The 27099-nt window shown below is 37.2% G+C and overlaps 2 protein-coding genes across 2 annotated transcripts in view; one reads left to right on the forward strand and one right to left on the reverse strand.

The window, feature by feature from the left end:
- The first annotated feature begins 793 nt into the window (after nucleotides 1-793).
- On the forward strand, nucleotides 794-16326 carry esr1 (estrogen receptor 1). The gene is given in 10 exon segments (XM_059512841.1): nucleotides 794-917; nucleotides 1249-1464; nucleotides 1467-1926; nucleotides 3734-3957; nucleotides 6641-6757; nucleotides 8356-8694; nucleotides 13539-13677; nucleotides 14735-14868; nucleotides 15504-15687; nucleotides 15809-16326. Coding segments are annotated over 9 exon segments (1848 nt in total). The 5' UTR covers nucleotides 794-917; nucleotides 1249-1442; the 3' UTR covers nucleotides 16038-16326.
- Nucleotides 16327-17354: 1028 nt separating this feature from the next.
- Nucleotides 17355-27099, reverse strand: part of syne1a (spectrin repeat containing, nuclear envelope 1a) — a 122530-nt gene continuing 112785 nt past the window's right edge. The window contains exons 132-145 of the mRNA XM_059512842.1: nucleotides 25633-25815; nucleotides 25090-25227; nucleotides 24455-24646; nucleotides 24053-24353; nucleotides 23859-23927; nucleotides 23138-23241; nucleotides 22930-23056; nucleotides 22632-22843; nucleotides 21370-21570; nucleotides 20800-20928; nucleotides 20257-20469; nucleotides 20020-20112; nucleotides 19412-19470; nucleotides 17355-18258 (exon numbers count right to left, since the gene is read on the reverse strand). Of these exons, the coding sequence (XP_059368825.1) occupies nucleotides 17997-18258; nucleotides 19412-19470; nucleotides 20020-20112; nucleotides 20257-20469; nucleotides 20800-20928; nucleotides 21370-21570; nucleotides 22632-22843; nucleotides 22930-23056; nucleotides 23138-23241; nucleotides 23859-23927; nucleotides 24053-24353; nucleotides 24455-24646; nucleotides 25090-25227; nucleotides 25633-25815 (2283 nt within the window). The 3' untranslated portion in view covers nucleotides 17355-17996. The remainder of the gene's footprint in view (nucleotides 18259-19411; nucleotides 19471-20019; nucleotides 20113-20256; nucleotides 20470-20799; nucleotides 20929-21369; nucleotides 21571-22631; nucleotides 22844-22929; nucleotides 23057-23137; nucleotides 23242-23858; nucleotides 23928-24052; nucleotides 24354-24454; nucleotides 24647-25089; nucleotides 25228-25632; nucleotides 25816-27099) is intronic.

A 27099-nucleotide genomic window follows, 5' to 3' on the forward strand; every position in this document is an offset into this window, starting at 1 on the left:
GCAGTAAGCGTGTAATATTGTCAGATATTATTACAATAAAAACAATCATTAAACCATAATTTCCTGTGATGGCAAATCTGAATTTTCAGCATCATTACTCCTGTCTCAGTGTCACATGGCCTTTCAGAAATCATTCTGGTTTGGTGATCTTGAAAACAGTCGTGCTGCTTAATAATTTCATAGAAACATTGATACTTTCCCCCAGGGTTCTTTTATGTTTAAACGTATGTCTGAAGAAATCTTTGTAACTTTACTGAACAATTTATGCACCCTTTATGCACCTCTCAGTTAAAATAATTTATTTATGCATTAGTGTATATTTTAGCATACAGTTAGACAGTATTACTAAATCAGTAAAAAAAATACTAATAATGTTCCTTTTTTTAAAAAGGAAATCCAAACTCAATTAATCAAGCTTCCAACGCAACATTTAACTGAAGAGCACAGACACCTACACACTTTCCATTTCAGCTTTAAATAGCTGCCAGTACAGAAAAATGATTATGATCAAACAGACTTGTTTGTCCCTTGTGAGCTGAACAATATTTAATTCCCTTATGTAACCTTTTGCAAAATTCCTTCAACAAATGTAATCAATTCTCTGAAGCATAATTTCCGATGGGGACAGCATGTGAAGTGGTTTTAAAACACATCACCTGTAAAATCCAAAGGTTTTGGCAGGTGAATCAGGCGGTGACCTCCTATCTCTTGTTTACCTGGTTGCCATGACCTGCTCTGAAGAGTGACCGCCGGTATCGACCTGGCTGTCTTTAATTTGTTTACCTCCTCTTTTTTTTTCAGAGCCACAGACAGTGAAAGCAAGAACACATGTAGTCAGAGATACATCAGCGAGGGGATTCACCCAGCTACTTGTGAGGGGACTAAACTTATAAATCAGAGGACTGGTTTGAATTTTGGTAAGGCCTACATAAAGGAGTTAATAACAATTTACATAGAAAACAATATTCCATGTGTCTATTGCTCTAGTGGTTTATAATCAAGCACTTATTTCTATTATTAGTAGTTCAGTTGAGTTTCCTGTCATCTCTTTCCTGATTTATAGAAAAGCACTGCACATCAGACTTGACATCTTGTACAGTTGCTCGAATTTGATCCTTCCTTAAATGTAATATTTCAGGCTACAATAAGGAATTTTTGTTAGAATAGTAGTTTTAGATACTGAAAAAAGAAAGAGATGGAAAAGCAGCCTCACCTATCTTAGAAAAACATCACACTTTGTCCTTTCAGCTCAAGGCGGACTGGAGGAAAGAGGAAGGTATTTTTATTTTTTAGGAGGAGTAGGCAGAACACAGGGCGGAAGCAAACAGAACAAGGGGGAGAGAGTTTGAGAAAGACGGTGGGAGGTAAAAAAAAGAGAAAAAAGAAAAGAAGACAAAAACGGTCTTTTAGTGGTTGCTTATGAACAGATAGTACCTTAAGTCATGCTGGCTGCGTGTGTGTTTCCATGGTGATGTCTGGAGGGCAGACCAGCGGAGAGGCTTCTGGTGCCAGGCAGCGACGCAGGACCAGCCCGAGCCCGGAGAGAGAAGACCTGGAGGGACTTTCCTCACCACCCACTGCCCACAAACTCTCACCTATGTACCCTAAGGAGGAGCACAGCACGGGGGGGATCAGTTCCTCTGTCAATTATCTTGATGAAGCCTATGATTTCCCAAACCTCACAGAGACCTTCGGCACCTCGTCACCCACCGAGCCTGCCTCGTTCGGATACTACCCAGCTCCCCCGGACCCCCACGCACCCCCTGCTGAAGAACATCTGCAGACCTTAGGCACCGGACCCGGCAGCCCTCTCATGTTTGCACCCTCCAGCCCTCAGCTGTCCCCGTACCTGAACCATCATGGGGGACACCACTCGACCCACCAGGTGTCCTATTACCTGGACAGCCCTTCTAGCACCGTCTACAGGTCAGTTCAGCTTTAAATACGAGCTTTGGCAGTGCTCATGTTTGGTAGTGCTCATGGACACTTTTGTAGGTGAAGAATTCAAACAAGTTCTGAATGAACAATTTACAAGGTCATGAATTTATTACACACAACTTTAAGAGATATATTGGTGTTAAGACATTTTATAGACATTGAAAATCTCAATGTTTTGTCTCTTAACATTAAGTTTCTATTGCCATTTTCATGGTGAAATCTTGGTTAAACTTATAAATAAAGTTTAAACCGGTTAAATATAATACAAAGAAAAACTATATAAGATATTTAAGATTATAAAACAGACAGGAACATATTGCCAGGTGTCCAGTTAATCAGATGAGGTGGTTCTGGAGGTCATTTCCACCAGACTTCTGATTCATCGAGGCGTACTGTTTAGTTTAGCACTCAAATCTTGCTTGGATACCTGCTTACCAAGGTTCATTTTTACAAACAACACCTACTTGAGTAACATTATTAGCCCACACTTGAACATTTTAACAATTTTTTAATTATTTTTAGTTTTACAAAATTAGTAATTTTTTTTACAATTATTTACAATAATATGTTTTTCTTGAGTAAACATCTGTTTAATGTGCCTAATGGGTTATGGCTATATTTTTGAAGGTTGTGTATGACCAACATTTAATGCTAGATGGTCTTGATGGCATTTGTTTTCTTTTTTAATTGAAGAACGATTATTATTTCATATTACAGTGGTTTACACTTTTTACCCTCCTGCAGGACATGTTGAGTGCTGTCTGACTAATTATGGTTTATTTATTTGTTATTTTATGTTCTCGGTGTGTGCTGTTAATTATTATGATTTCTTGACTTCTTGGAAAGAAGGTTAGGATTTTTAACATTTGCAGAGCCTTTGATCAAATTCTTTCTCTAGTCCTTGAGGAAAGTACAATTAGTGAAAACAACATACTGTCTGAACACACAGGGAGTACTTTTCTTTACTCTCAGAAGAACTGGAAGGCGATCTGGTACAGTTAATGGATTACAAAAATAAAGCATGTGTTGAATAAAGTATTATTAGTAAAGTCTAATGTTTAAATTTGTTTTACATTTGACAGATGAGAATATGAATTCATCCACTGCTTTAGGTTGCTTGGGGACCCCAGTTGTCATCTGATGACATTGGACAGCACTGCAGTTCATTTTTGAGTTTATGCAATAAATCTGTTGGACATCAGAATTAAAGATAAAATAAATATTTACAAACACTGGAACAAGAGGTCAAAAGGAAATGGGGATGGTCACACTTGTCCCCTGTTCGCAGTCACGTACATATTCTCCTTGGATATTACAAATTTGTATCTAAAGATATATACATGGTCTATAATTTATATTTAATTATTTATAGGAATGCTCAGTTTTATGGTACCATATGGTACCTTTTATTTTTATTATTATTTCCCATATCTGCCATTTATTTTAACATTTATATGCTCATTTGAAGTTCATCTTAAATAGCTCTTATACATTTAATAAATCATGTTGTGTGGCATAAATTGACATGCCACTTTAAACCTAAATGATTTTACATTTTATTGTTCAATTTTTAACATATTTAGATAAAATAGAATACATTTAATATCATCTACAATAATATAGAAATAACTATCAACTAATAACTAATAACTATCAAGACAAAGGTCAGAATTTGAATAGCTACTGCAAAAAGCATGAATTACAACACATCAGTCAGTTTCTCTGCTGTGGTGAGTTATCCTGGTTTCTATCATCATCCACTCTATCTTGACATCTTCCCTTTTTCTGTCTGTAGGTCCAGTGTTGTGTGTTCTCAGCAGGCGGGTGTTGGTTTGTGTGAGGAGCTGTGCAGTGCCACCGACAGACAGGAGCTGTTCTCCGGATCAAGAGCTGCAGGAGGGTTTGATTCTGAGAAGGAGACGCGCTTCTGTGCAGTGTGCAGTGACTATGCGTCCGGCTATCATTATGGAGTGTGGTCCTGTGAGGGATGCAAAGCTTTCTTCAAGAGAAGCATTCAAGGTAACAGTCTGTTACACGCACAGTCTTGCTGTTCTGAATATCAGCGTGACTATGATTCTATGAAGTTTTGTTTTTAAACTATTTTTTTCAAATAGCGATTAATCGCATCATTGTCTGCGATTAATTGCAATTAATCGCATTATGCACAAAACTATTAGACTAATAATGGATTCAAAAGTACTATAAAGTGTATTATGCACTTTTTTTCATTAAAAGTAGGCCTACTGCTATATGAACAAAAGTGTAATAACATCTGGTTTGCAAACACTTAAAAAAAACAGCAGTGTTCCTTTTAAATAGTAGCAGTTAAAATATTTCTTGTAGCCTAAATATCAACTTATAACATTAATGTAATTAAATATAAAACAAGCCATTTGTCACTGTCAGGACATTAATGTTTTATAGAAAATATTTTATAGTTTTTTATAGAAAAACAAGTATCTAAGCTATAACAGACACCTTCCTATTAGAGACCTGCATGATCCATCGCATGATCCCATCGCAGCAGAGTGCAGGGGGCAACACTTGATGGGCGGGTAGAGACTCATATTTGCGGGATGTGGGAGAATAATTAGGGTGTGCTTACACTAGGCAATCTTAACCTAGCCGGAGCATGTTTGACCCCCAAAGCCTGGTTCGTTTGACTAATGTGATCGCTCCGTTTAGCAAACCCTGGCTCGGTTGGAAGAGGTGGGCCAGAGCGCAGTTCAGTTATATATAGATCAGTGAGTGTGAGCGCCAACCTTGCCAGAGCGCAGATCTTCTGATACGTGCTGCATGATATCATGAATATTTCTGATCTGTAAACAATATATTGTGAGAGGGACGTGTGTTACCGCGTCCTATACGACTCAAAATAATGAACCACAAAGTTAACAAAATGATTCACTCCACTGTGTTGAGTGAGAGAGCTTCTCTCCTGTCTTCACATGCTATCGGAAACTTCCTATTTCCAACTTACAAAGTCATGTTACGAGCTTGTTGCATTCTTTTCTGTTAAAAATAAAAGTGGTCAGTGGTTTGTGAATGTTAATGCTTAGTCCAAATAATCTGATCGGGAGCATCCCCTCCTGTGACCCATGATTTGTCTGTATGTGTATTCAGAGCCAGTGAGCAGGACTTTCATAATAATAAAAAACTGCTTTAACGCGCGATAAAATAATTATCAGCGTTCATCAATTATATACAATTATATAAAAATAAATATTAATAATAATAATAAAAATAATAATAATAATTTGATTTTCCTTGACTTTCTAATAGTAATTTTCAAGTCAAGGCCTTGTGAATGTATGCCACAGATAATCATCCTTGCATGTTCCCTACTGTCCTTCCTTTTAAAGCTGATAGAAAAAGGTGAAAATCATTCTCCCATGTGCTAGATTTGATGAGAGGCTGCCTGATATGTACAATGGAAGCACACAGCTGTTTCTTCTCGCACCTTATTTGCAGTTCTGTATTGCGTTGGAAGGGGGTGTAGATCTGGGTTGGTTTGGTGAAATGAGAGGCTGGGTAGATGTTTTGAGCTTGACCTTGACATGCAAGCTCCTGATGAGCTCTTTCCTGGGGCAGGTAACTGCTGCTGGCTTTAACTGCCATTCTGGTGAGGGAAACCGAGCAGAAAACTGAAGGAAAATGACTGTAAGTGTGCACCAGACAAATAGGTTTTAGGACACTCAGTGTGAGGGGAATTACAGTAAGAGAGTGTAGAATGATAGACAGCCAAGATGTTTAGGAGAGAAAGACTATCAGGACAGGAAGGCAGAGAGAGGAGCATATAAATACATTTTGGATATGGGTTTCATAAAGGATTTTTTTTAAGTCACCTATATGTATAATTTAAGTTGCTTTTATATATATATATATATATATATATATATATATATATATATATATATATATATATATATATATATGTGTGTATGTATATATATATATATATATATATATATATATATATATATATATGTGTGTATGTATATATATATATATATATATATATATATATATATATATATACAGTTGTTTTAATATAATACAATGCCAGCAATAAAACATTAGTTACAATTCAGACCCCTATATTCACAGTCTTTGATAAAAAAAAAAATTCATATAAACTGCACATGTAATACAAACTACATAAAAATACATATTAAAATAACTTGCCCATCAGAATTTTTTTTATTGCTGAATACTGCTACAGTTTCCAGGTCATTTGTGTTGGGCGGGCACACAAAAAAGCTTATTTACCTAAAATGTGTTTTCAACCATCATCTTGATCACATCCAAATTTTCATGTGTTTTGGATTCTCTGTTGTAGAATATGGCATTATGATTATGTTCGTGGTTTTAAACAGTGGTTTGGATGTCAGTGTGTATGTGTTTTTGTGTAGGTCTGTGACATTTCAGGCTGAGACACCATCATCTAATTTAAAATTTCATCTGGAGCGCTGGAACAGCATGTACCTGCTCTCAGCACTTAGTCAGCTCCAAAGCCGTTGATGCGCTACACTGCACTCTTTGTTGCTTCTTACAGAACAGTATTTACATATCGTTAATACAAGCTGAAAAAAAGAAAACATCTCTGAAAGCTGATCTTAAAGAAGAACTTTACTGTTTAAGCAAGAATTCAAAGGTAAAACAATGATCAAAAACAAGCCCTACTTTATTTTTCTGCCTCTAGGTCACAATGACTATGTTTGTCCAGCAACCAACCAGTGCACTATTGATAGAAACCGCAGGAAGAGCTGCCAGGCATGCAGACTACGCAAGTGTTATGAAGTAGGCATGATGAAAGGAGGTACATAAAAGATTTCTCTCTCTTTATGTCTCACATGCATCTGTCATGATCTCCCACATTTAAAGCAGCATCTAGAGTAGAGTTTCCCCTACTTCTGTCTAGGGTTGCGTAACATTAAGAATTTAATAATGGACTGCCTTTCAATTAATATGTGTACATTTGAATGGAACTGGCCACAACAGTGTTAGATTACTTTATGTACTATTACTTATTATATACCATTTTATTTATTAAACCTTTTCCATCTTGGTTAATGTTTGTTAATTTCTTTAATTATGTTACATAATATGTCTTCTTACAAATATGTATACAGACACGTATACCTCATGATGATTATTTTCCTTTACAAAGAGCATATGCACTTTAAAACATACTGCACATATTACAGGACTACATTGTTTTATTTTGTATTATATTGTACTTATATTGTATTACACTAATGTAGAATGCCTGAGCCTCAACCTAAGTATTTCAATTTGCAAATTGTCACTGACATTGTACATATAATAAATAAACTTGAAACTGAAAGTAGCTTTTCCATGTTAACTGGTTAGGGATAATTCACACTGAAAAAAAAGAAGAAGAAAAAAGACCCATCGTTTGAAATACAGAAATAATTCACACTGTAAACAAATACTTAAAAAATATATTTAATTGAATTTATGTAAATGTTTTTTAATTTCATACCATTTTTATTCTACTCCAATTTGAAATACAGTGCTGCTTCCTGTTAGTTTAATTGAAATTAAATTTTAAAGATTCTCTTTTTAATTCTGAATAGTGCAAAACAATGACAAGCTTGCCCTAGTGAAAAATGAATTACATACAATGAATTACCTGCAGTTGTACTTTTAGTATTCTAAAGTGGTAGGCTATACTTGAAGTCTGCTACATTGGAACAACTAATTTTGTACTTAATGCACTTAACCTGTGTTGTTCAGTAATTTTAGGAAATTAATGGGAAAAATATGAAAATACAAAGATGTTTTTGTGTGTACAATCTATAAATCAGCCACAATGCAGACAAAATTGCACAGCAATGAACAATGAAAACTGTGCCTGAAAACACTGCTCAGTAAGTATGGAATACACAGCACTATATGGCTATATGGGCATCTAATTGCTACATCACGGTATTACAGGTCATTTTCATTATTTTTTCTACAAGGTGGAACAAATCTGCCTCAATTCAATGGATTTGAAATACTTTTGCTCTATTTTTAACCTAAATATTGCATTAATTGGAAAAACCGAATATACATACATATACATACATATATATATATACACAGAAGTCCAACTAAAGATACACTGAAGACCATACAATCCTCATCAATAGTGACATTAAAACATTTTAGGCTTAATATAAAAAATATGCATTGTGCACAATGTAATTATAATTTTTAATCAGGAAGTCTGAAGTGATTTGTCAGTAAATATGTTAATAGATTTGATCTATACTTAATATGAAATCAAATTTATTTTAAATATATAACTTTTTTACTAGGGTGTTCACATGTCTTTAATTTTTCTCTGTTGTCAAATAGTTTGAAAATAGGATATAATAAATGTAATAACATGCATGTTTTCCATTGCAGGTATTCGTAAGGAGCGCGGAGGCCGTGCTATCAGGCGTGACAGGAGGAGGAGCGGTAATGAAGATCGTGTCAAGAGCTACAGTGAACAGTCAAACCGCACCAGTCTGAGAACAGCTCCTCCGCAGGACAGGAGGAAGAGTAGCAGCAATGGTGTGGTCAGCACTTTATGCATGCCTCCTGACCAGGTGCTGGTGTTGCTTCTGGGGGCAGAGCCGCCAGCTGTCTGCTCACGACAGAAACACAGCCGCCCATACACCGAGATCACCATGATGTCCCTGCTCACAAACATGGCTGACAAAGAACTCGTCCACATGATTGCCTGGGCTAAGAAAGTACCAGGTAAAACCCTTTCAAAAATCAATTGAAGTTGCTTTAATGATGGAGGGGGTTTTAAATCAGAAGGCAACAGAACCCCTGGTGACAGCCTTGCCAGTTTTTGTAACCATGGCAGCAGGTTTTGACAGCACAGGTGGCAGAGATTCAAATGACAGGGTCACAGGCGTGAAGGTAAACACCCATCTTGGGTGTTATTAAAGTGTTTCAGCTTGATTTGGCCTCCAGCTGAGTTTGCACACATTAAAAGACCTGCCAGGAGTTTTAAGGGAGCCATTATACAGTATCTGATGTTTAGATGTCTTAATTAACCCTCCTCAGAGAAGGAAACAATTGAACACATGAGAAACAGTGGATAAAACTTAAATTTTGTTACATATGGGTTACAACCTATTAAAATTTCAGGTTCCATAATTATTTACCGGAAGCTGGAAATCATCACTCTTCTAACACTCTTATACATCACAGAGGAAGATCTTTTCAATTATAAGCAAGAAATATGCTGAATTGGTGAATCATTTTACTAATAGTACTAGTATTAAATGTAATTTGCAACCCATCCTTGTGCTACAGACTTGAATGACAGGCTACCTCAAATCATGCAGCTTAATTCTGGGAATAGGTGGGAAAAAAAAGCCCATACATTCACATCGAACAAGTGTCCTAAACCATATCTAGGGACCAGAATATTATAGAGCCAATTAATTAACTGCATAGCAACCACCCGTATTACATCAATATGAGTAATAACCACAGAACAGCTGCCCAGAACACAGAATCATTTTGCAGATGCCACTGTTATTGTATTTCAGAAAAAGTCTAAGTCTATTTGGGGGCCAAGCACCAAACATAATTGTATCCATTAGCGTGATTGGACATTGGATTTTTGTTCCCACCGCAAGTCTATGGCCGCCCAAAGAACCGCTTGCGGGAAAGTTTGGTACACTGATAGAGGACAGCGAGAAAAGTTACTATGGCAAATTTGGAGTCTCTAACTCAAACTCTTTAGCACCACCACTTGTCCAAACATTAAAAAATTATATGCAAATAACTTTTGAACCATAAGCCACAAAATTTTAATATTTATTTCCTTTGATACCTTGGCTCATACAGAGTTGAAAGGACACCAAAATTCAAAAGCTGTAAGGTTTAGTTTTTTCGCTATTTTCAATTGTTTGTAAAAACTCATCCTAGGTCGTTATGGAAGGCATTTTCTGCCAAATTTAAATAAATAAATGAAATGATTAAAATTAAAACCAGATTAACGATTTCATTACAGAAAACTGTACACAAAATATGTGACAAAATTGAGAATGAAATTAAATGATTTCATTTTCACGGTGACATACCTGTCAAATTGAAAAATAAAATGCAATTGGTGATTTCACATTTCATTTTCAATAGAGTCTCGAGGCAAGACTGCCAATATTAAAATGAAAAGCCAAACGTGAAAAAGAAACTACACATACAGTTTTAACAAAGCTCTTTATTAACGCTCACGCAATAATAGTGACACAATTCAAATTTAAATGTAAATTTTACTTGTCATTTTAATTCCTCTTTTATTTCACTGTTTTCATTTTCATTTTCAAAAACAACCTGCATGCAAATTATATGTTAATGAGTGGGTGTGGCTCAATTACGTTGTTACGTGGAGGAGCTATAATGGCGGTTATGGCCAGTATAGCAGCAGAATTAAACCAGTTAGCAAACATTTCGGTTGATAATGACTTCATTTTGCTACGAGTTGAATCTATCTTGAATAGGGGTGCTCCGATCACGATCGGCCGATCGTTAATGCGCATCTCGTCAGTAAAGCCGGTTCTCTAATCAGCGGTTAATTCCATCAGGTGCGTGATTTCACATAGAGCAGCTGTTACTACACAGAGCCATTGTTAACTGAGAAGATGCGCAAATCCACGTTCATTTTCAGCGTTTATTGGCGCATCTTCTTAGTTAACAACGGCTCTGTGTAGTAACAGCGGCTCTATGTGAAATCACGCACCTGATGGAATTAACCGCTGATTAGAGGACCGGCTTTACTGATGAGATGCGCATTAACGATCGGCAGATCGTGATCGGAGCACCCCTAATCTTGGATACACTTGGACACTGCAGTGGGTCGAGGGTTTGACGCATGCTGGTCAGGCTGGTTGTTTCTTCCACGTTCTAATGCTGCAGCAGCTTCCCGCAAAAGCTCACTAACAGATTCGCCATGTCTCGATTACAATATATTCACATTTTAATGTCGTTTCACACATTGTTTCAACCACCATTCAACTCATGCACACGAGACTTCGACGATTGTCTCTAGCACCGTTATTTGAATAAGCCACACCCACTCATTAACATATAATTTGCATGCAGGTTGTCTTTGAAAATGAAAACGAAAATGAAAACAGTGAAATAAAAGAGGAATTAAAATGACAAGTAAAATTTACATTTAAATTTGAATTGTGTCACTATTATTGCGTGAGCGTTAATAAAGAGCTTTGTAAAAACTGTATGTGTAGTTTCTTTTTCACGTTTGCTTTTCATTTTAATATTGGCAGTCTTGCCTCGAAACTGTATTGAAAATGAAATGTGAAATCAGCAATTGCATTTTATTTTTCAATTTGACAGGTATGTCACCGTGAAAATGAAATCATTTAATTTCATTCTCAATTTTGTCACATATTTTGCGTACAGTTTTCTGTAATGAAATAGTTAATCTGGTTTTAATTTTAATTTTAATCATTTCATTTATTTATTTAAATTTGGCAGAAAATGCCTTCCATAGGTCGTTGAACTGATTGTCACAAAAATTTAACCAGATCATCTTCAGACCACGCTGGCAAAAAGTTATGAAATTCAAGTTGATTAGTCATACTGTTTCTGAATAGCACGTGAACAAATTCTACGAAAAGCATGCAAAAGTAGATGTGAGGCTATATCTCTGCAGCGGTTTGGCCTATTTGGTTGTTAAGTGATGATGTAAGAAGCGCTGTTTCTGGGTCCAAGCCTTAACTCGCTTCACTGTAGAATATGACCTCAGCAGCCGTTTATGAGCACTGTTTATTCATATTAATAATTTAAGCTAAACGCTTTCAAACTTACGGTATACACTACAGTCTCCGTGCTCACAGCGTTCCAAACACAAATAATTTTTTATATATATTTTTTGATATTTATATTTTCATTGTCTGCCTATCTGGGACATCGGTATGGAGTTAAAGGTTAAGATTATAACTTTTTTCGCTAGTATTCTATCACATTGTGAGTTTATATTAGCACCTTTTGTTGTTTTCTCATGGTAACTGATAGAGCGTTAGGACATGGAAGCGTTGCTATGTGACGTCAAACTTAACAAGACCAAACTTGTGTGTGTTATAACAAGCATGACTTGAGACTACCTGCAGTGTTTCGATGCTCTGCCCCTAGTGGTCAGGAGATATGAAATATTTATTGCTCATAACTTCTGAATGCTTTGGCCAAAAATCACAAGACTGGTCTCTTCTGATTCAGTGCATAATTTTCCCATGTCAGACTTTTTGGGCATCGGCCATTTTGAATTATGTTCTAAAATGCTGTATTTTACAAACGCATTAGCATATCGTTACGAAACTGATTTGACTTCGGCTCTATACCCTCATGGTACTCAAAGAGTTTGGGGGCAGCAAAAGTTATAATGAAATTTAGAAAAATACTAATAACTTTTGCTTACTTTAACCTATTGTAATCAGACTGATGTTGATATATTCCTTGGATCACGAAGAGAAGAACGATACCGATTTTACCAATATTACCAACTTCCTGTACTCCATTTTGATTCATGTTGACAACCTACTTTTTCGAACTCCTCATAGATTGTTGGTCCGATTTTCATCAAATTTGGCTTAGATCATTTTCAGACCAAGCTATTGGCCAAGAGTAATAAACCATTCATTAACCTTTAATTATGAAATTTCCAAAAATGCTAATTTCTGAATGCATTAGGCTATTGTAATGAAACTTGTCTCAAAATATTCCTTGGGTTATGCCGACAACATACATACCAATTTTTGCTTAGAAAATCTGAACTTCTTGTCGGCCATTTTGATTTATGTAAAAAAAAAACTACTTTTTCTTACTCCTCTTTTGGTCCGATTTTCACCAAAATCTAGTCAGACTGTGCTGACAAAAGACAAAATGAGTCTGAAGCTATATCTTTGCGAAGCTTTTACATAATGAAAACAAACTTTGTGTCTGCCATTGTCACCTCACACAGAACACACCAAATTTGATTTGATTACAGCGCCACCTGTTGGTCAAAAGTGATAAGCTATTTAATCATATTACTAGAGATTGAATTTATGATTTTTCAGTCATTTCAATGACAATCATCCTAAAATGGCTTTTATTACTTATTATTGCATTTGTTCTGATGATCCATGCCATGTTTAACTCCTTATTTTGTCGCTGGAGTGCTTGGCCCCGTAATTGCTGCTTGCAGCTATATTTGACCATTTAATTGTTCTTGCTACACAACATTAAGTACTATTTAAACATTTTGATTTAAAGAAAAATGTTTTTCAGAGTCTCTTATGATGGCTGCATTTATTTGATTGAAATACAGTAAGAACAGTAATATTGTGAAATATCACTATAGCTTAAAGGAACTGTTAACTATATTTTAAAATGTGATGTTTCAGAAATCATTCTAAATGCTGATTTGGTGCTCAAGAACCAACCCTTTAATTTAAATGAACAATATAAATGCCCTTATTGTCACTTCTGAACACTTTAATGCATCCTTGCTGACTAAATGTAGTAATTTCTTCTAAAAACAAAAATTTAAAGTGTGTGAAGCATGATGTCTGTGTTCTCTCCAGGCTTCCAGGATCTCTCTCTGCACGATCAGGTTCAGTTGTTGGAGAGCACTTGGCTGGAGGTGTTGATGATCGGCCTCATATGGAGGTCTATTCATTCACCTGGAAAACTCATCTTTGCTCAGGATCTCATCCTCGATAGGTACTGTATGCTCTGCACGTCCTCTTGTAGGCCACTGTAAAATAAGTATTTCCACTTTTTTGGTATACATCCATATTGGAACAACTCAATTAGTGAGGCTATAATAAAAACAAAAATACAAATAAGACACAAATCCAATTTAATGACACACTCTCACTGTTACCATCACATATATTCATCTAGTCAGACATGGAAAAGTGTGCAAGCATGCTTTGAGAAGCTTTGAAAAACACATTAAATTGTTTTGATTACATTTAGCCTCACTTGACAGAAACCTGCGGGGACACCTGTAATACTCTAACGAAACTCACAACTTTATTTTAGTCTCAGGCAATCTTACTTGATACTGATGCTGTGAAGGTGATTGTGGGCTTTTCGAGATGTCATACTGACCTGATGCATTCCCTCTGCATGTGCTTATTTTTTGCCTCAATTTCATAAAGAACATTGAGTTGCATGTGGCTTTGTCTCCTTGCAGATGGGATCTGGCCCAGCAGAGGGCCATGCCTAATAAAATGAGATTGAATGATTATGAAACGAAAACTAGATTGTTAAAAAGGATGTGAACTGTATACCTGAGTGCCTAGTGCTCCTCTTCAGAAGACCATGTCACAGGTAGATAGTAATTAGGTCCTGTTGGGAACAGGCTCTTTTAAGGGCTTCTGAAGAACAGCGTCATTACTAAGGCAATATGAATCTAATCAAAACCGGCATCCGTAAAAAGTAACGAGTCATGAGCTTGGTGGTTTAATAAAGCATCCTGGATGATAAAGAAAAAAGGGTGAGTAACAATATGGATGGGACTGAAAAGATAATATGGCTGAATGAGAGAAGGGAAGGAGGCAAGGATAAGAACTGATGAAAGACGGATGATCTACATAGAGTCCATTAGAGGTCCAGTCTTTACGTAATCAGTAAACAGCATATTCATGCTTTCATGCATATGTTTACAGCTTCACTAGAAAAAAAGAAAAACAGCTATTTTAAGGCACATATCACAGTAAATGGTACAAACAATATCCCAGCATGCATAAAGTGCTGGTCTTCCTCTTTACAGGAATGAAGGAGAATGTGTCGAAGGGATGGCTGAGATTTTCGATATGCTCTTGGCGACTGTGACTCGCTTCCGTAGTCTCAAACTCAAGCTGGAGGAATTCGTATGTCTCAAAGCCATCATACTTCTCAATTCTGGTGAGTCTGCAAGTCACAGAGAGTGATTTGAGTACTTTGGAAATAAAATACACTTTGGAGCTTCCAGGGGTATATATTATATTATTAAATGCTTCCTGGAACATTTGATTCTGACTGGTCAGTCATGTAGGATCTAATCCACCCACACACACATTCCCATCAACCTTCAATATGTGATTAAAAACTTAGCAGAGCTATTCAGTTAACGCTATGCTAAGCCAGTAGAATACACTGTAAAAAAACACACATGACCTGTTAGATAGTATAAACCACAACATAAACCACTTCAGAATCCTTTATTTTTGAATCTCTTACTTATTCAATATACACTTCCATTCAAAAGTCTCTTAAGCTCAGCAAGGCTGCATTTATTTGATAAAAAACATAATCAGTATATCAATGATCAGTAAAATCAGTAATATTGTGAAATTTTGTTACAATTTAAAATACATTTTCTGTATACATAGTTTCATATTTTTGTGGAAACCTTGATTCATGGTTCTTTGTTGGAAAAAATTGTTAAAATCGAAATCTTTCATATTATTATACATTTCTTACAACCCTAAACATGTCTTAGGTGTCAGTTAATGTGTTACGCTTGTATGGTTATTAGTTATTTTTTTTTTTCCGGTCAGGTGCATTTTCATTCTGCTCCAGTCCGGTGGAGCCCTTGATGGACAGCTTCATGGTGCAGTGCATGCTGGACAACATCACTGATGCCTTCATTTACGGCATCAGTAAATCGGGTGCCTCGCTGCAGCTACAGTCCCGCCGTCAGGCCCAGCTCCTGCTGCTGCTCTCACACATCAGACACATGAGGTAAAGAACAAATAAGATGATTAACACAAACAACATTTCATACACACTACCATTCAAAACAAAACAAATACTGCTTATATTACAGTCAGGGCACATTATATCTGCTTTCTTTTTTTGAAAGCAACAAAGGAATGGAGCACTTATACCGAATGAAATGTAAGAACCGAGTCCCGCTGTATGACCTTTTGTTGGAGATGCTAGATGCCCAGCGATTCCATTCTTCAGGAAAGGTGCAGCGACTGTGGGCACAGAGTGAGAAAGACCCCCCATCTACACCCACAACCAGCAGCAGAGGTCCTGGAGCCATGCTGCCCAACATCGCCTGTCACGAGCAGAGTCCAGACCCCTGAGCTGTGTACGGTCCAACAACTGAAGAATGTGGAGACTCAAGCAGTCAGTGCTGTCTCTCCTTGTGCCTTATCAAAGTCCACTTTAGATTCTGAAAGACCCATGTAGAAATAAACTCGTTAAAAATGTAAAATAATAAAAAAAAAACTTAAACTCTTCAAATAAGAACAAGGCTCCCAAACACTATACATCTGTTGTCACTTGATTCATTAGTTTTGAAAGACATTTTGAAAAAGTGTCATACTTGTAAAAAAAATAATAAAGGGCTCTTGGGCCTTTGTGGCACACTGAGAGATGGATTTATGTAGAAGCTGCTAATTCTTCTTCTTCTTCTTTTAAATGACCAATGGAGTGACAGCTTTGACATCACAAACTTACTTAAGCTAAACAAACAAAAACATTTAAAGGAAAAAGAACAGGTGGCTTGTGAAGTACATCATAAACTAGCATTTCTGACTGACAGCACAGATTTGACAGTGGAAGGCAATGTAACATCACTTAATAACTTAAGTTTAAGCTTTATTCCAAGGATTATTAAGTTACTGTAGTGGTACGTTACCTTAAATGTAGAAGAACCAAAGAACTTCACATTGCAGCATCCGTGCTAAACATTTTTCATGATACTATTATTATATGCAATATAGCAATAACAATAAGTATGTATAATTACAAGCAGTGCTTAATATAAAATACTTAATATAAAACAAACTGAAAACAGGAGAAAAGTTGCTCTTAAAAAAAACTGAAAAAATAAAGAAAAGAATGTGATGTATTCTCGCAATCTTTAATATGTTTATTAAGTAATTTGAACTCGCATTTGGGGAACTGCTCAGTGATTAGTGGTGACATAAGTGGAATCTTTTTGTGCAAAGATATTTGCTTATTGGTTGGTTAATATGACAAAAATATTACATCCTATTTTTGCTGTGGTAAAGTGCTGTAATTGGTTTTATGTAAATGCAGATTTTTTTTAAGCATTGTGAAGGCTTGAAATGAATAACGGCCTATAATCACTGCAGGAACTGATACTGACTGCCTTTCACTAGATTGCCATATTTTTCCTCAAATCTGTGAATGTGTATACTCGTAGTCCAGTAGACTTGTACATTCCCTTAATCAGCTATTACATTTGATACTTGAATGTCATGATTATTAATTTTGAAGGACCTAAAGTTAAAAAGGGTTAATTTGGCTGAATTCATTATAAAGGACAGAGTTTTTTCTTTAAAATTATACTTTTAATTTAACATAATGGGCCGACTAGCAGAATTGATATATATATATATATATATATATATATATATATATATATATATATATTAAACGAAAAAATGTGTCTTTATTGTCAGCATTAGCAAACTGTACATACATAAATAGGCATAGACATTGTAATAATAATGTTTTTGTCACACTGTCATTGTCATAACACACAAATTAAGATACAGTGAGTAGATAACGGTAATAAAAAGCATGCGTCTCTCATAGAGCTACATCAGTGAACGTTTTACATTTCTACACACACAAAAAAGTAACTCCATGCCATAAAATTAAAATAAAATCTGAATTGCCATGCAAAATCTTATTTAAATAATATTCAAAATAACTTTTTTCTTACAATTTTAAATAATACGAAAATAAAAATAAAACACTTTCCTTAGCCTAAACAAATAATTTTGGCCATTTTCTTGGACGGTATAAGTGCAGTACCTTATGCTTATGTCAGTGCTATTAAGTACATAATAATATACGATTTCATCGTTTTTCTTCTGTTTCCTTGGGACAGAAACGGTTAACAAGTTTGGCTGTCCAACACTAGTCTACATTGCAATGAGTTCAATAGTACACTGTTAAGTGAAAAATGAAATTAGCAGCATAAACTGTACAGGAACAGGAACACTAGTCCACTCTGTGTCCTGCAGTGTAATTGAAGCAGATGAAGGCATTAGTAAAGTCTCCTCCGCTCATACAGGCGGTGGGCCGTTGGTGTAGCGAAGCATGGGATGAAAAGACCGGGCAAAATTGTTTGTGTGGGCACAACTGTAATCCTGCTCAGTCGTGGGCACCAGACAGGTCAGGCCCACTATGAGCAGCAGAAGGAGCTGCAGTGGCAGAGCCGCCCGGAGCACTCGCAGCAGAAAGGGCTGGCAGCGAGCCACAGCAGCGCCACCTTGTGACCCGGAGGAACCAGAGCGAGACGAAACGCATCCAGAACCGCTGGGCAACCTAAACAAATAAATGATAATAATCATAATAATAAATCAGAATGAACGGATAGATTATAATGACACACAGAAATGTTGTGAGTAGCACAAAACTTCTACTATTCAGTTCATCAACTTAAACTACAACTGAAATTATTCAAAACTGTTGTAGTGAAATTGTTGCTTTGGCAGAATAAGTAAGTTAATGTACTGAAATAACTAAAGTTCAATCTGAATTAAAAAGTAAAGCTATATACTGTAGAAACAATGCTAATCCAAAATATATAATATTGGATTTTTCTCAGCCCAAGGACGCTTGCACTGACATCTCAATTCCCATCCATCTTAAAGCAAATAGTTTTTATCATTAGTCACTGTTTTGCTATTTGCATATATTGATAAAATTAGTCACTCACTGACAGATGTCCATGTTTTACAGACAAACCGCACACATTAAATATTTTGTTTTTGGACAGATTTAACTTCCATCAAAGACAGTTCAATATTTTTAAAACGTCCTAATATATTTCATTAAGAAGTCACAACAAACATGATATAATGCTTAACAAATCAGCAATCCATGTGCATCTAAATATGAATATATGAAATTTCACAGCATTTCTATATAATTTGAAAAATACTTTAAGCATTACATTCATGTTATGCTTGTTAATATTGTTAATGAAAGGCATTAGAAAGTTTTACATAATATGGCTGCTTTTCTGTACTTTTGCTAATTTTGCTGTAAGGCAGAGATGTGGGTGAAGGCATCACAATGAATTGTTTGCACACAAAAAATAAAACTGCAAAAACAATGAAGGCAACCAAAAATTACATGGTCTGGAAAATGACTAATACATTTCTGTATTTTCACATGGCATCAAGAATGGAGAAAGATTTTGAAAAAAAAAAGTTCAGAGGACACAAAGTTACATTGTCAGACTCAATATTATGTTCTTGGGGAAAATAACACATAAGATTACTAAGAATCCTTGACTGGGATCCAAAAACAAATCCATTTCCTAGAACTGAACAACTCGTGTGGACTCCCTCCGCAGAGGCTCTGGCCTCTGATCTGAATGCTTCCGCTGGTATGGATCTGGAATCAGTATCTGGATCTGGAATGAGCTCCATCACCCCCCAGCCCCCCATTCTAAAGCGCGAGAGACAAGTACCTGTGACGTGGAAGTCTGGCTGAGGATCCTGGTTCTGACACACTACATTTGCCTTGTAGCTGTTGTGCAATGAGCAAAAAAAGGAAGGGAGGGGTAAAAGAAAGAAAGAATGTTTCAGTCCAGCAAATAAAGACAAAGCTTGTGGTGACAAGCAGAGAAATATAGCCAGGCCATCAGTATAATCACAAACCAGTAACAACAAAACAAAAGGCAGAAGCAAAATAGGTGGCAATGACAAAAAAAAAAAAAAAAGAATCTTGCAAGGTGCAAGAAACCTGGCTTTCCACACAGACTCCTTCAAACAAATCCACTAAAATTTAGCATGGATCGATTTGATTTAAAGCATGTCTGAAAAGCCAGCGTTTCTTGTATAAATTTCGTAAGAAGTAAAGTACTTCCAGAAATAAATGTCCAAACTAACATATTCACAGGGGAATGAGGAAGTGAGCAAATATTCCAGGGGATTTAGTCAGTGAGGAATATTAAACTTGAACCAACATTTAAAAAAATATTCCCCTGTTATAAGCTCAACCGCCTCACTTTAGCAGGACAGTGACCTTCACTGCATGCCCGAAACAATATCAAAAATGGAAGAAGGGATGCATTACCGATTGTCGTTTAGTGGAAACGGTGACCCCTGAAACAGAACTGACCGATCCAGAAGTATCTGCATCATCCGTAACTGACCAGAGGGATGCATCCTGTGAGTTGGGTGAAGATCTGAGATTTAGCTTTGAGATTAATGGATATTATAGACAGTGTCTAATGTTGCTTTTTTATCTGTTAAAACTCAACAAATGGTCGGTAAAGAGATGAATAAATAATGAATGTGCTTGAAGTCTGACCTGTCTGTTCCCAGAAGCCTGGAGCTCTTTCTCTAGCAGTTCCAGGTCGGTGGCCACAGCTTTCAGGAGCAGGCGCAGACGGTTCCCGATGACGTGCACCCTCTCCTGGGCCTCCAGACACTCGCTGCTGTGTGCCTGCACCAGCAGCTGTCCTGAGAGCTCCTGCAGACTGTCCACCTTCTGCTCAGTCTCCAACAGCTCCCGCTGGATTTGCTGCAATTAAATGTGTGTCAATGTAGTTTCACTTGTTAAAATCAAACATTTGTGTATTTAAATACATTTTTGCCACATTTGGAGAATGGTATGCTGGGTTAAAGTACAGTAGATGGCAAAAAAAGCAAGTGAACACTCTTCTAGGTGCCTTGATTCAAATTAATCAACCTTTCCCATCCAGACACCTTTTTACATTCTGTTTTCAACATACAATGATGCTGGTTGCTCTATTCTTCATCACTTATTCTGCATACAATGTAGGGTGAAAAAGGCAAAATATTTATTCAAGCAATATCCTTCCATACCAAAAAGCAGTGACTTCACATATACCTTTAGTGCTCTGTAATGAGCTTGAAGTGTATGCCGATCTAGCCCCGATGCAATTGGGATAATCTCATTTCTCCGACGGTCAATGTTTTCCAGCCAGAGAAGAAGACCATGACTCAGCTCATGAAACTCCTGTAGAAAAGCAAAAATTGTGAGAGAATGACAGTATCTGCTTCTGTGTGTTACATTTAATTACAATGCCATTCAAAAGTTTGGAATTAGTTTTCAGGTTTTTGAAAAGACAAGTATTTACTTGATCAAAATATTTAAAACATTACTACAATTTACTCAACCATTACTCAAGCAACTCAAGCAACCATTAATCAAGTCTTCAGGTCACACGATCCTTCGAAATCTCTCTAATATGCTGATTTGGTGCTCAAGACATTTCTTTTTAATTTTTATCCCCCCCCCCCATGATTCTTAATCAATTTGAAATGGATTTTTGTTGTAACATTACAGATGTCTTTACAGTCACTTCTGACAGACACAAACAGAGACTGTCCAAAAAACCCAACCATCTTCCAGACTTCTGAACAGTAGTGTAGATGTAGGTTCTGTCCGTGTATGTACCTGACACTGCATCAGAGCATCCTGAAGTGCTGTTCTCCAATCCTTAAGTGATTTTCCCAGTCGATCCCAGCGTGAGTTCATCTCCTTCAGTTTCGCTTTGAGATCCTGGCCCTCCTCAGAGTCTGACTGGAGCAGTGTGACACTATTTAAGTTGATGGACAGTACTTTGGACTTATGGGAATCCACTGCCTTCTGTAACTCCTGTTGAGACACAAGAGCAAAACTTTTGTTAGAAATTTGTGTGTTGGTTTTAGAGACTGCATTGTGTTACCAAGAAATGATGTGTAGTTAGGTGCAAATCTCATTTTGATTCATCTCTGTTGTTAAATTGCTCTGAAGGGAAGGTTTACTTGCAGGATTTGGACTATATACACACATGTTTTAGTTTGTGTGCAAGTAAAAATAACTGGTGAAATCAGATGCTCTCAGATTTTAACTCTGTATCTGGGTCAGCGGGATGCTGTGAATTTCCTCTGGTTTATTTCTGTTGCTGACATCCTGCCTGATTTGAAATGTCAGTGTGTGTGTGTGTGTGTGTGTGTGTGCAACAGCAAGACTTGTTTTACAGTGTAGACGTGAGCAAACCACATATGGAGGTGCCAGTGCCAAATGTATCTGTTTACAGATTGGGCATGGTTAACTATTACATTTACAGTAATATGATATACTACATTTGGACTTTTAGCAATAAAGCAAACAGAATAAATCTAATTTTCAATAAGTTTTGGGGGATTTCAGATAACATGAGCACAATGATAGAAATTTAGAAACGTTTGACTGTATGCCAATGTGTAAGGCTAAATCACCATGGGTCCTATTGGTATTTCTAATGGACTTTTAATAGCAGTTCTTATATTGTAGAACAGGAAAGTCCCTGTAAGTTGTGTCAACCACAGACCTTACACATAAACTGAAAACTGCTATTTATTTTTAAAACCCATTAGCTATTCCAGAGGGAATCTATAGCATAATAGCCTTTGGGTTGGTTCATGTCTAAACAGCAAGATTAGATGTATAACAAGGTCATGTTACAATAAAGTTGCTGGTTATGTTGAAAATGGTTCAAATATTTTAAATCTCTTCTGGGTTTTAGTACAAAAAAGCAAAAGCTCAGTAAATCTCATTTGTGATTATTTTCAAAAGCTATGGCCAGCTGAACAGCTCATCAACAGCATTAAAAGAGGAAAACTTACTAAATCACTCAGCAAATATACACAAACACAAATTCACATCTACAAATGAACCAAGTAGGCAACACAAACCTTGAGTTTTCTAATTCTCTGCTCAATAGTGTGTATATCTGCACTAAGATTTTTCCCTCTCAGTTCTTCTAACTCTGCCTCAGTCTGGCTGAGCCACACCTCCATGGCGTCCAGGTCAGAGGTCATCTTTTGCAATAGCACCAGGTCTTCTCTCTCTTTGTGATCTGCATCAGCAGACTGGGCCTGGATCAGCTCCCAACGCTCAATGACACCTGAAGAATATGACAATTCCCATAATAGCATCAAATTCATATATACACGTTAATCAGCAGTTGCAGCGTTTCCGTGCTGGACTAACCTGTGCTCTGTGTCTCTGTGTTATCAGGGTTACTCAGGCCTGACAGGTTGTCCTCTTCCTCCTCCAGCTCCCCCTCAACCCTCCTGACTGCTTTCAGACTGCCACGGCAATCATCCATTAGCCTCATCTGTGCATGGCAAAGAAACTAATCAAACTTACTGTCATTACAGACTAAACTGACTGAGCACCACATTGAATCTGTACTCACATAGCCCATGTAAGAGGTGTCGTGGCCACCCATAGTGCCATCTGTTTCCTGGAGGCTGTAGCGGCTGGTGTCCATCATATTGTCTAACAATCGAACTGCTTCACCTGCAGGAATGAATGTAAAGTTTAATGTGGGATGTCACATGACCACCTTTAAAATAAGGATCATTCTAAAAATGAGATCTTTGATCACATTGTGAGTGTATTAGGAGTTTTGTAAAGCTTTAAAACGTTACGTTTTAATCACGTTATTCGCTAAAAAAAAGGGAATGTGACCATTATAAATAATTTGTTTTATATGCAACATTTTCAGTTATTACAGTGAATTATAAAATATCAAAAGTATCAATGTCATTGTGGACTGTTACATGTTAGAATGAAAAGGCCAGGGGTCGGCAACCTTTTAGGCATGAAGTGCCATTTTTAATTTTCCTGGTTAACCACCACCAAAACCCCCCCCCCCCCAATGCATTATATATTTATACAATACATACACATTATTTGTGGAGGTGAGGGGAGTACCAGCACTTTTTCCACGTCAAGCACTGCCTAACGGTTCTTGTTGTCAGACAACCAAGTGTATGGTGAAAACGCAATAGACCAGAACTGTCAGAATTTTTGCCATGCATTTTTTTGAATTCATGCAATAGTGCAGTTCATGCAACACGATAGCATGCAGTGTAGTATAGCGTTAATTTAGCATGCTGTTACGTATTGCCTACCAGAGGAAGACCTCAATGTGTTTTCTGTTAATTTTATATAAGCTTCAGGGCTCTCAGGAATCACTACATCTGTGGAAAAAGAGATACACGACATAACATAACATAATATACCAACAGTTTACAGAGAAGACCTGCTCAGGTTGGTGGACACTCGGGTGGAGCTTATGAACATCCTTCAGGTCAAACACACTCACCTGTAAGTGCTGCAGTGGCCAAACACAGTAACTCCTCATCCTCATCTTTTTCTCTGCCCTGTTGTGCAGACATGGTATGGCCCATGGGGTCCAGGTCATAGTCATGGTCCCATTCCAGAGGGATGGAGTCTTCACTGGCAGGGGTATCCCGGCCGGAGTCGTTTGTGCGAACAGGAGCAGTGCCAGCTGAAGGTGGTCTGCTAGATGTCTGGGACATGGTACCATCCTCACCCCACTGAAGGTCTGAGAGGTCACCTGACTCGAATTCACGATCAGAGCCTTCACACTCATCATCGGTTAGCTGCGAATGAGAGGCAGCATAAAAGTGAGAGCCACCTTTACACAGGCAAAGCAAAAGCTGAAACAAACAAGAGTGCATGCATGTCTGAAGTTGTGTCTTACCGGCAGGCGTGTGAGTTTCTGGTAGTAGCGCTCCACTCGACCAAACACCTCCCTACAGTATCTCTGCAGCTCATCCAGCTCCTCCTCTATGACAGCAGCATCCAGAGGCTCACTCTTCTCCATCAGCACCTCCCCCTGCCCAAACACACTCTCCATCTTCCCACTGTTCAGACTGATTTCCTGCTTGAACGCCTGTGACGCACAAGTGTTCATAAGTAAAGTGACAAGTAATTCTGAATAATATTTAAAAGTAAATGTTCTACAGAACAAGTAAAAATCATTCTGCTTGAGCGTTTCCTAGGTCTAAAATACATATCATGCATGTTAGTGAACTGTCAATGTATAAAACGCTACATAATTTATTTTTGGCTATAATGAATATCCAAATTCACACTCAAATATCCTTAAACATTTGCGTGTCTGGTTGAAGAAAATGCATGTCTGTGCATGTATTTTGACTGGACAGTATGAGGACTGACAGGAAATAATGGATTAGGACTAGGACTCAAACTCAAATAACCACATAGCACTGCTGTGCCATATGTTGGAGTGCTGCCCACAAGGCTATAGTTCTTATATGTTCAAAATTAAAAAAAAAAAAGTATATTATTCATGTATGCTCACACAGCCCTTACCTTTAGTTGTTTGATCTTGGCCTGAATGTCACACTCTGAGAAATGCTCGATGTTGGTGAGCTGCAGATCCATCTCAGTCAGCCATACCAGAACACCATCTCGGGCGGTTTCAAACTCTTCTCGCTGACCAATAAAATGCTGCAGGACAAAAGAAGAAGTCAATTAATCATGCTGAATCTCTTTGTAGTTTAGTTTCTGCATCAACAGTGATTCTTACAGAGGTTCTGAATATATAACTATACACACAGTAAGTTATCACTCAAGACTTCCATGTCACTTGATTTTTCAGAAATCATTCTATTATGCTGTTTTAGTTAATTTCCTAAATATTTCCAAGTTGAAAATATTTGTGCTGCTTAATATTCTTGAGAAAACAGTAATGTATGTTTTTCTTGGGATTCTGAGAGCAGCATTTATTTGAAATCAAAAATAAATGTCTTTAATGTCACTTCATAAATGTAATTATTTTTTTAATTTCTTTAAAAAAATCTTACTGACACCAAAACTCTTAGCATATATGATATATAACTGATAATATATCACCTTAAGTCTGCGCAAGATGGCAGCTACTCTCCTCTGTAGTACATCCCAGCGTCGGTTCCCATCATGCACCATTTGTCGTAGATGGCAGGATGAGTCTGTGCGGTTTTCACGTGCAAGCCTTCGATACTGCTTATTGATCAGCTCCAGCTGGGTCAGAAACTCCTGTACCTGCCTCTGAAATGCCTGTAATTTCAATAACACCATTACACTGTGCAAACAAAATATTAAGGATTAGTTTTAATAAACAGGGCAAATTAGTGCGAGAGCGCAGTTCCAAAACAGTGCAGATGGGCGCTGAAATTTCTGCGGGTGATTTACAAACAACACTAAAATTAAAGATAATGACGCAACATCTAAGGGGAAGGGGAAGGGGAAGGGGAAGTCGTGGCCTAATGGTAAGAGAGTCGGACTCCCAATCGAAAGGTTGTGAGTTCGAGTCCCGGGCCGGCAGGAATTGTGGGTGGGGGGAGTGCATGTACAGTTCTCTCTCCACCTTCAATACCACGACTTAGGTGCCCTTGGTGCCCAACTGCTCCCCGGGCACCGGAGCATAAATGTGTGCTCACAGTGTGTGTGTGTGTGTTCACTGCTCTGTGTGTGTGCATTTCGGATGGGTTAAATGCAGAGCACAAATTCTGAGTATGGGTCACCATACTTGGCTGAATGTCACTTTCACTCACACTTCACTTCACTTAATTTACATATCAACCAACACAATATACCAAGCATAGTGCAAATTAAGATTAGTTACGAATAAACAAAAAAAGAATAATTTAAGCCACAGTACATTGAAAATAACCAAAGGCCAAAAAATGAAGGTTTTCAAGAGGTTTTGATAGAGCTGGTATTGCATGACTCCTAGTTGAGGATTCTAAGTCGTCTTTTATTTCCTGAAGCAAATTAGAAATAACATGGCTTGGCAAATGATATGTTTGGATAATGTGTTCTTTCCAAATAAATTAATACGTGTGGAAAAATCCTCTCCCTTCTACCATGTGCACTCTGTTCTCTGAGGTGCCTTCTCCAAGCAACAATAATTGCAGCCATTTAAAATGCAAAATAGTTAAAGAAATGCTTATTTTGGGCATTAAATAATGGCCTACATGCCAGTAATTTCACAAGCACAAATGTTAGTAAAACACGTTGCGTGATTAATTTGAATACTCTCCTCCCTTAAATTTTGCGTCCGAAAGGGAAACTCCTAGAAATGCACATTCAATAAGGTCAGGTGCAAAAATAAATGTGTCCAGCCTCTTCAGCGCTAATTTGTCACTGCGTGTCTTTAGTCGATTCTGACAGTACTATTTTAACACCAAAAGACGGTTTGTTCTGACGCAAGCTGTTAGTAAAACTGGCCCTAAATTCACAAAAAACTGGAAAAACTACACATTGGTTAAGTGCATATTTAAAATAAATAATGGTTTAGCATTTGTTTTAGTCATCAACGACATTTTACAGATTGTAAAA

Source organism: Carassius carassius, chromosome 27, assembly GCF_963082965.1.
Source record: "Carassius carassius chromosome 27, fCarCar2.1, whole genome shotgun sequence".
NCBI lineage: Eukaryota > Metazoa > Chordata > Actinopteri > Cypriniformes > Cyprinidae > Carassius > Carassius carassius.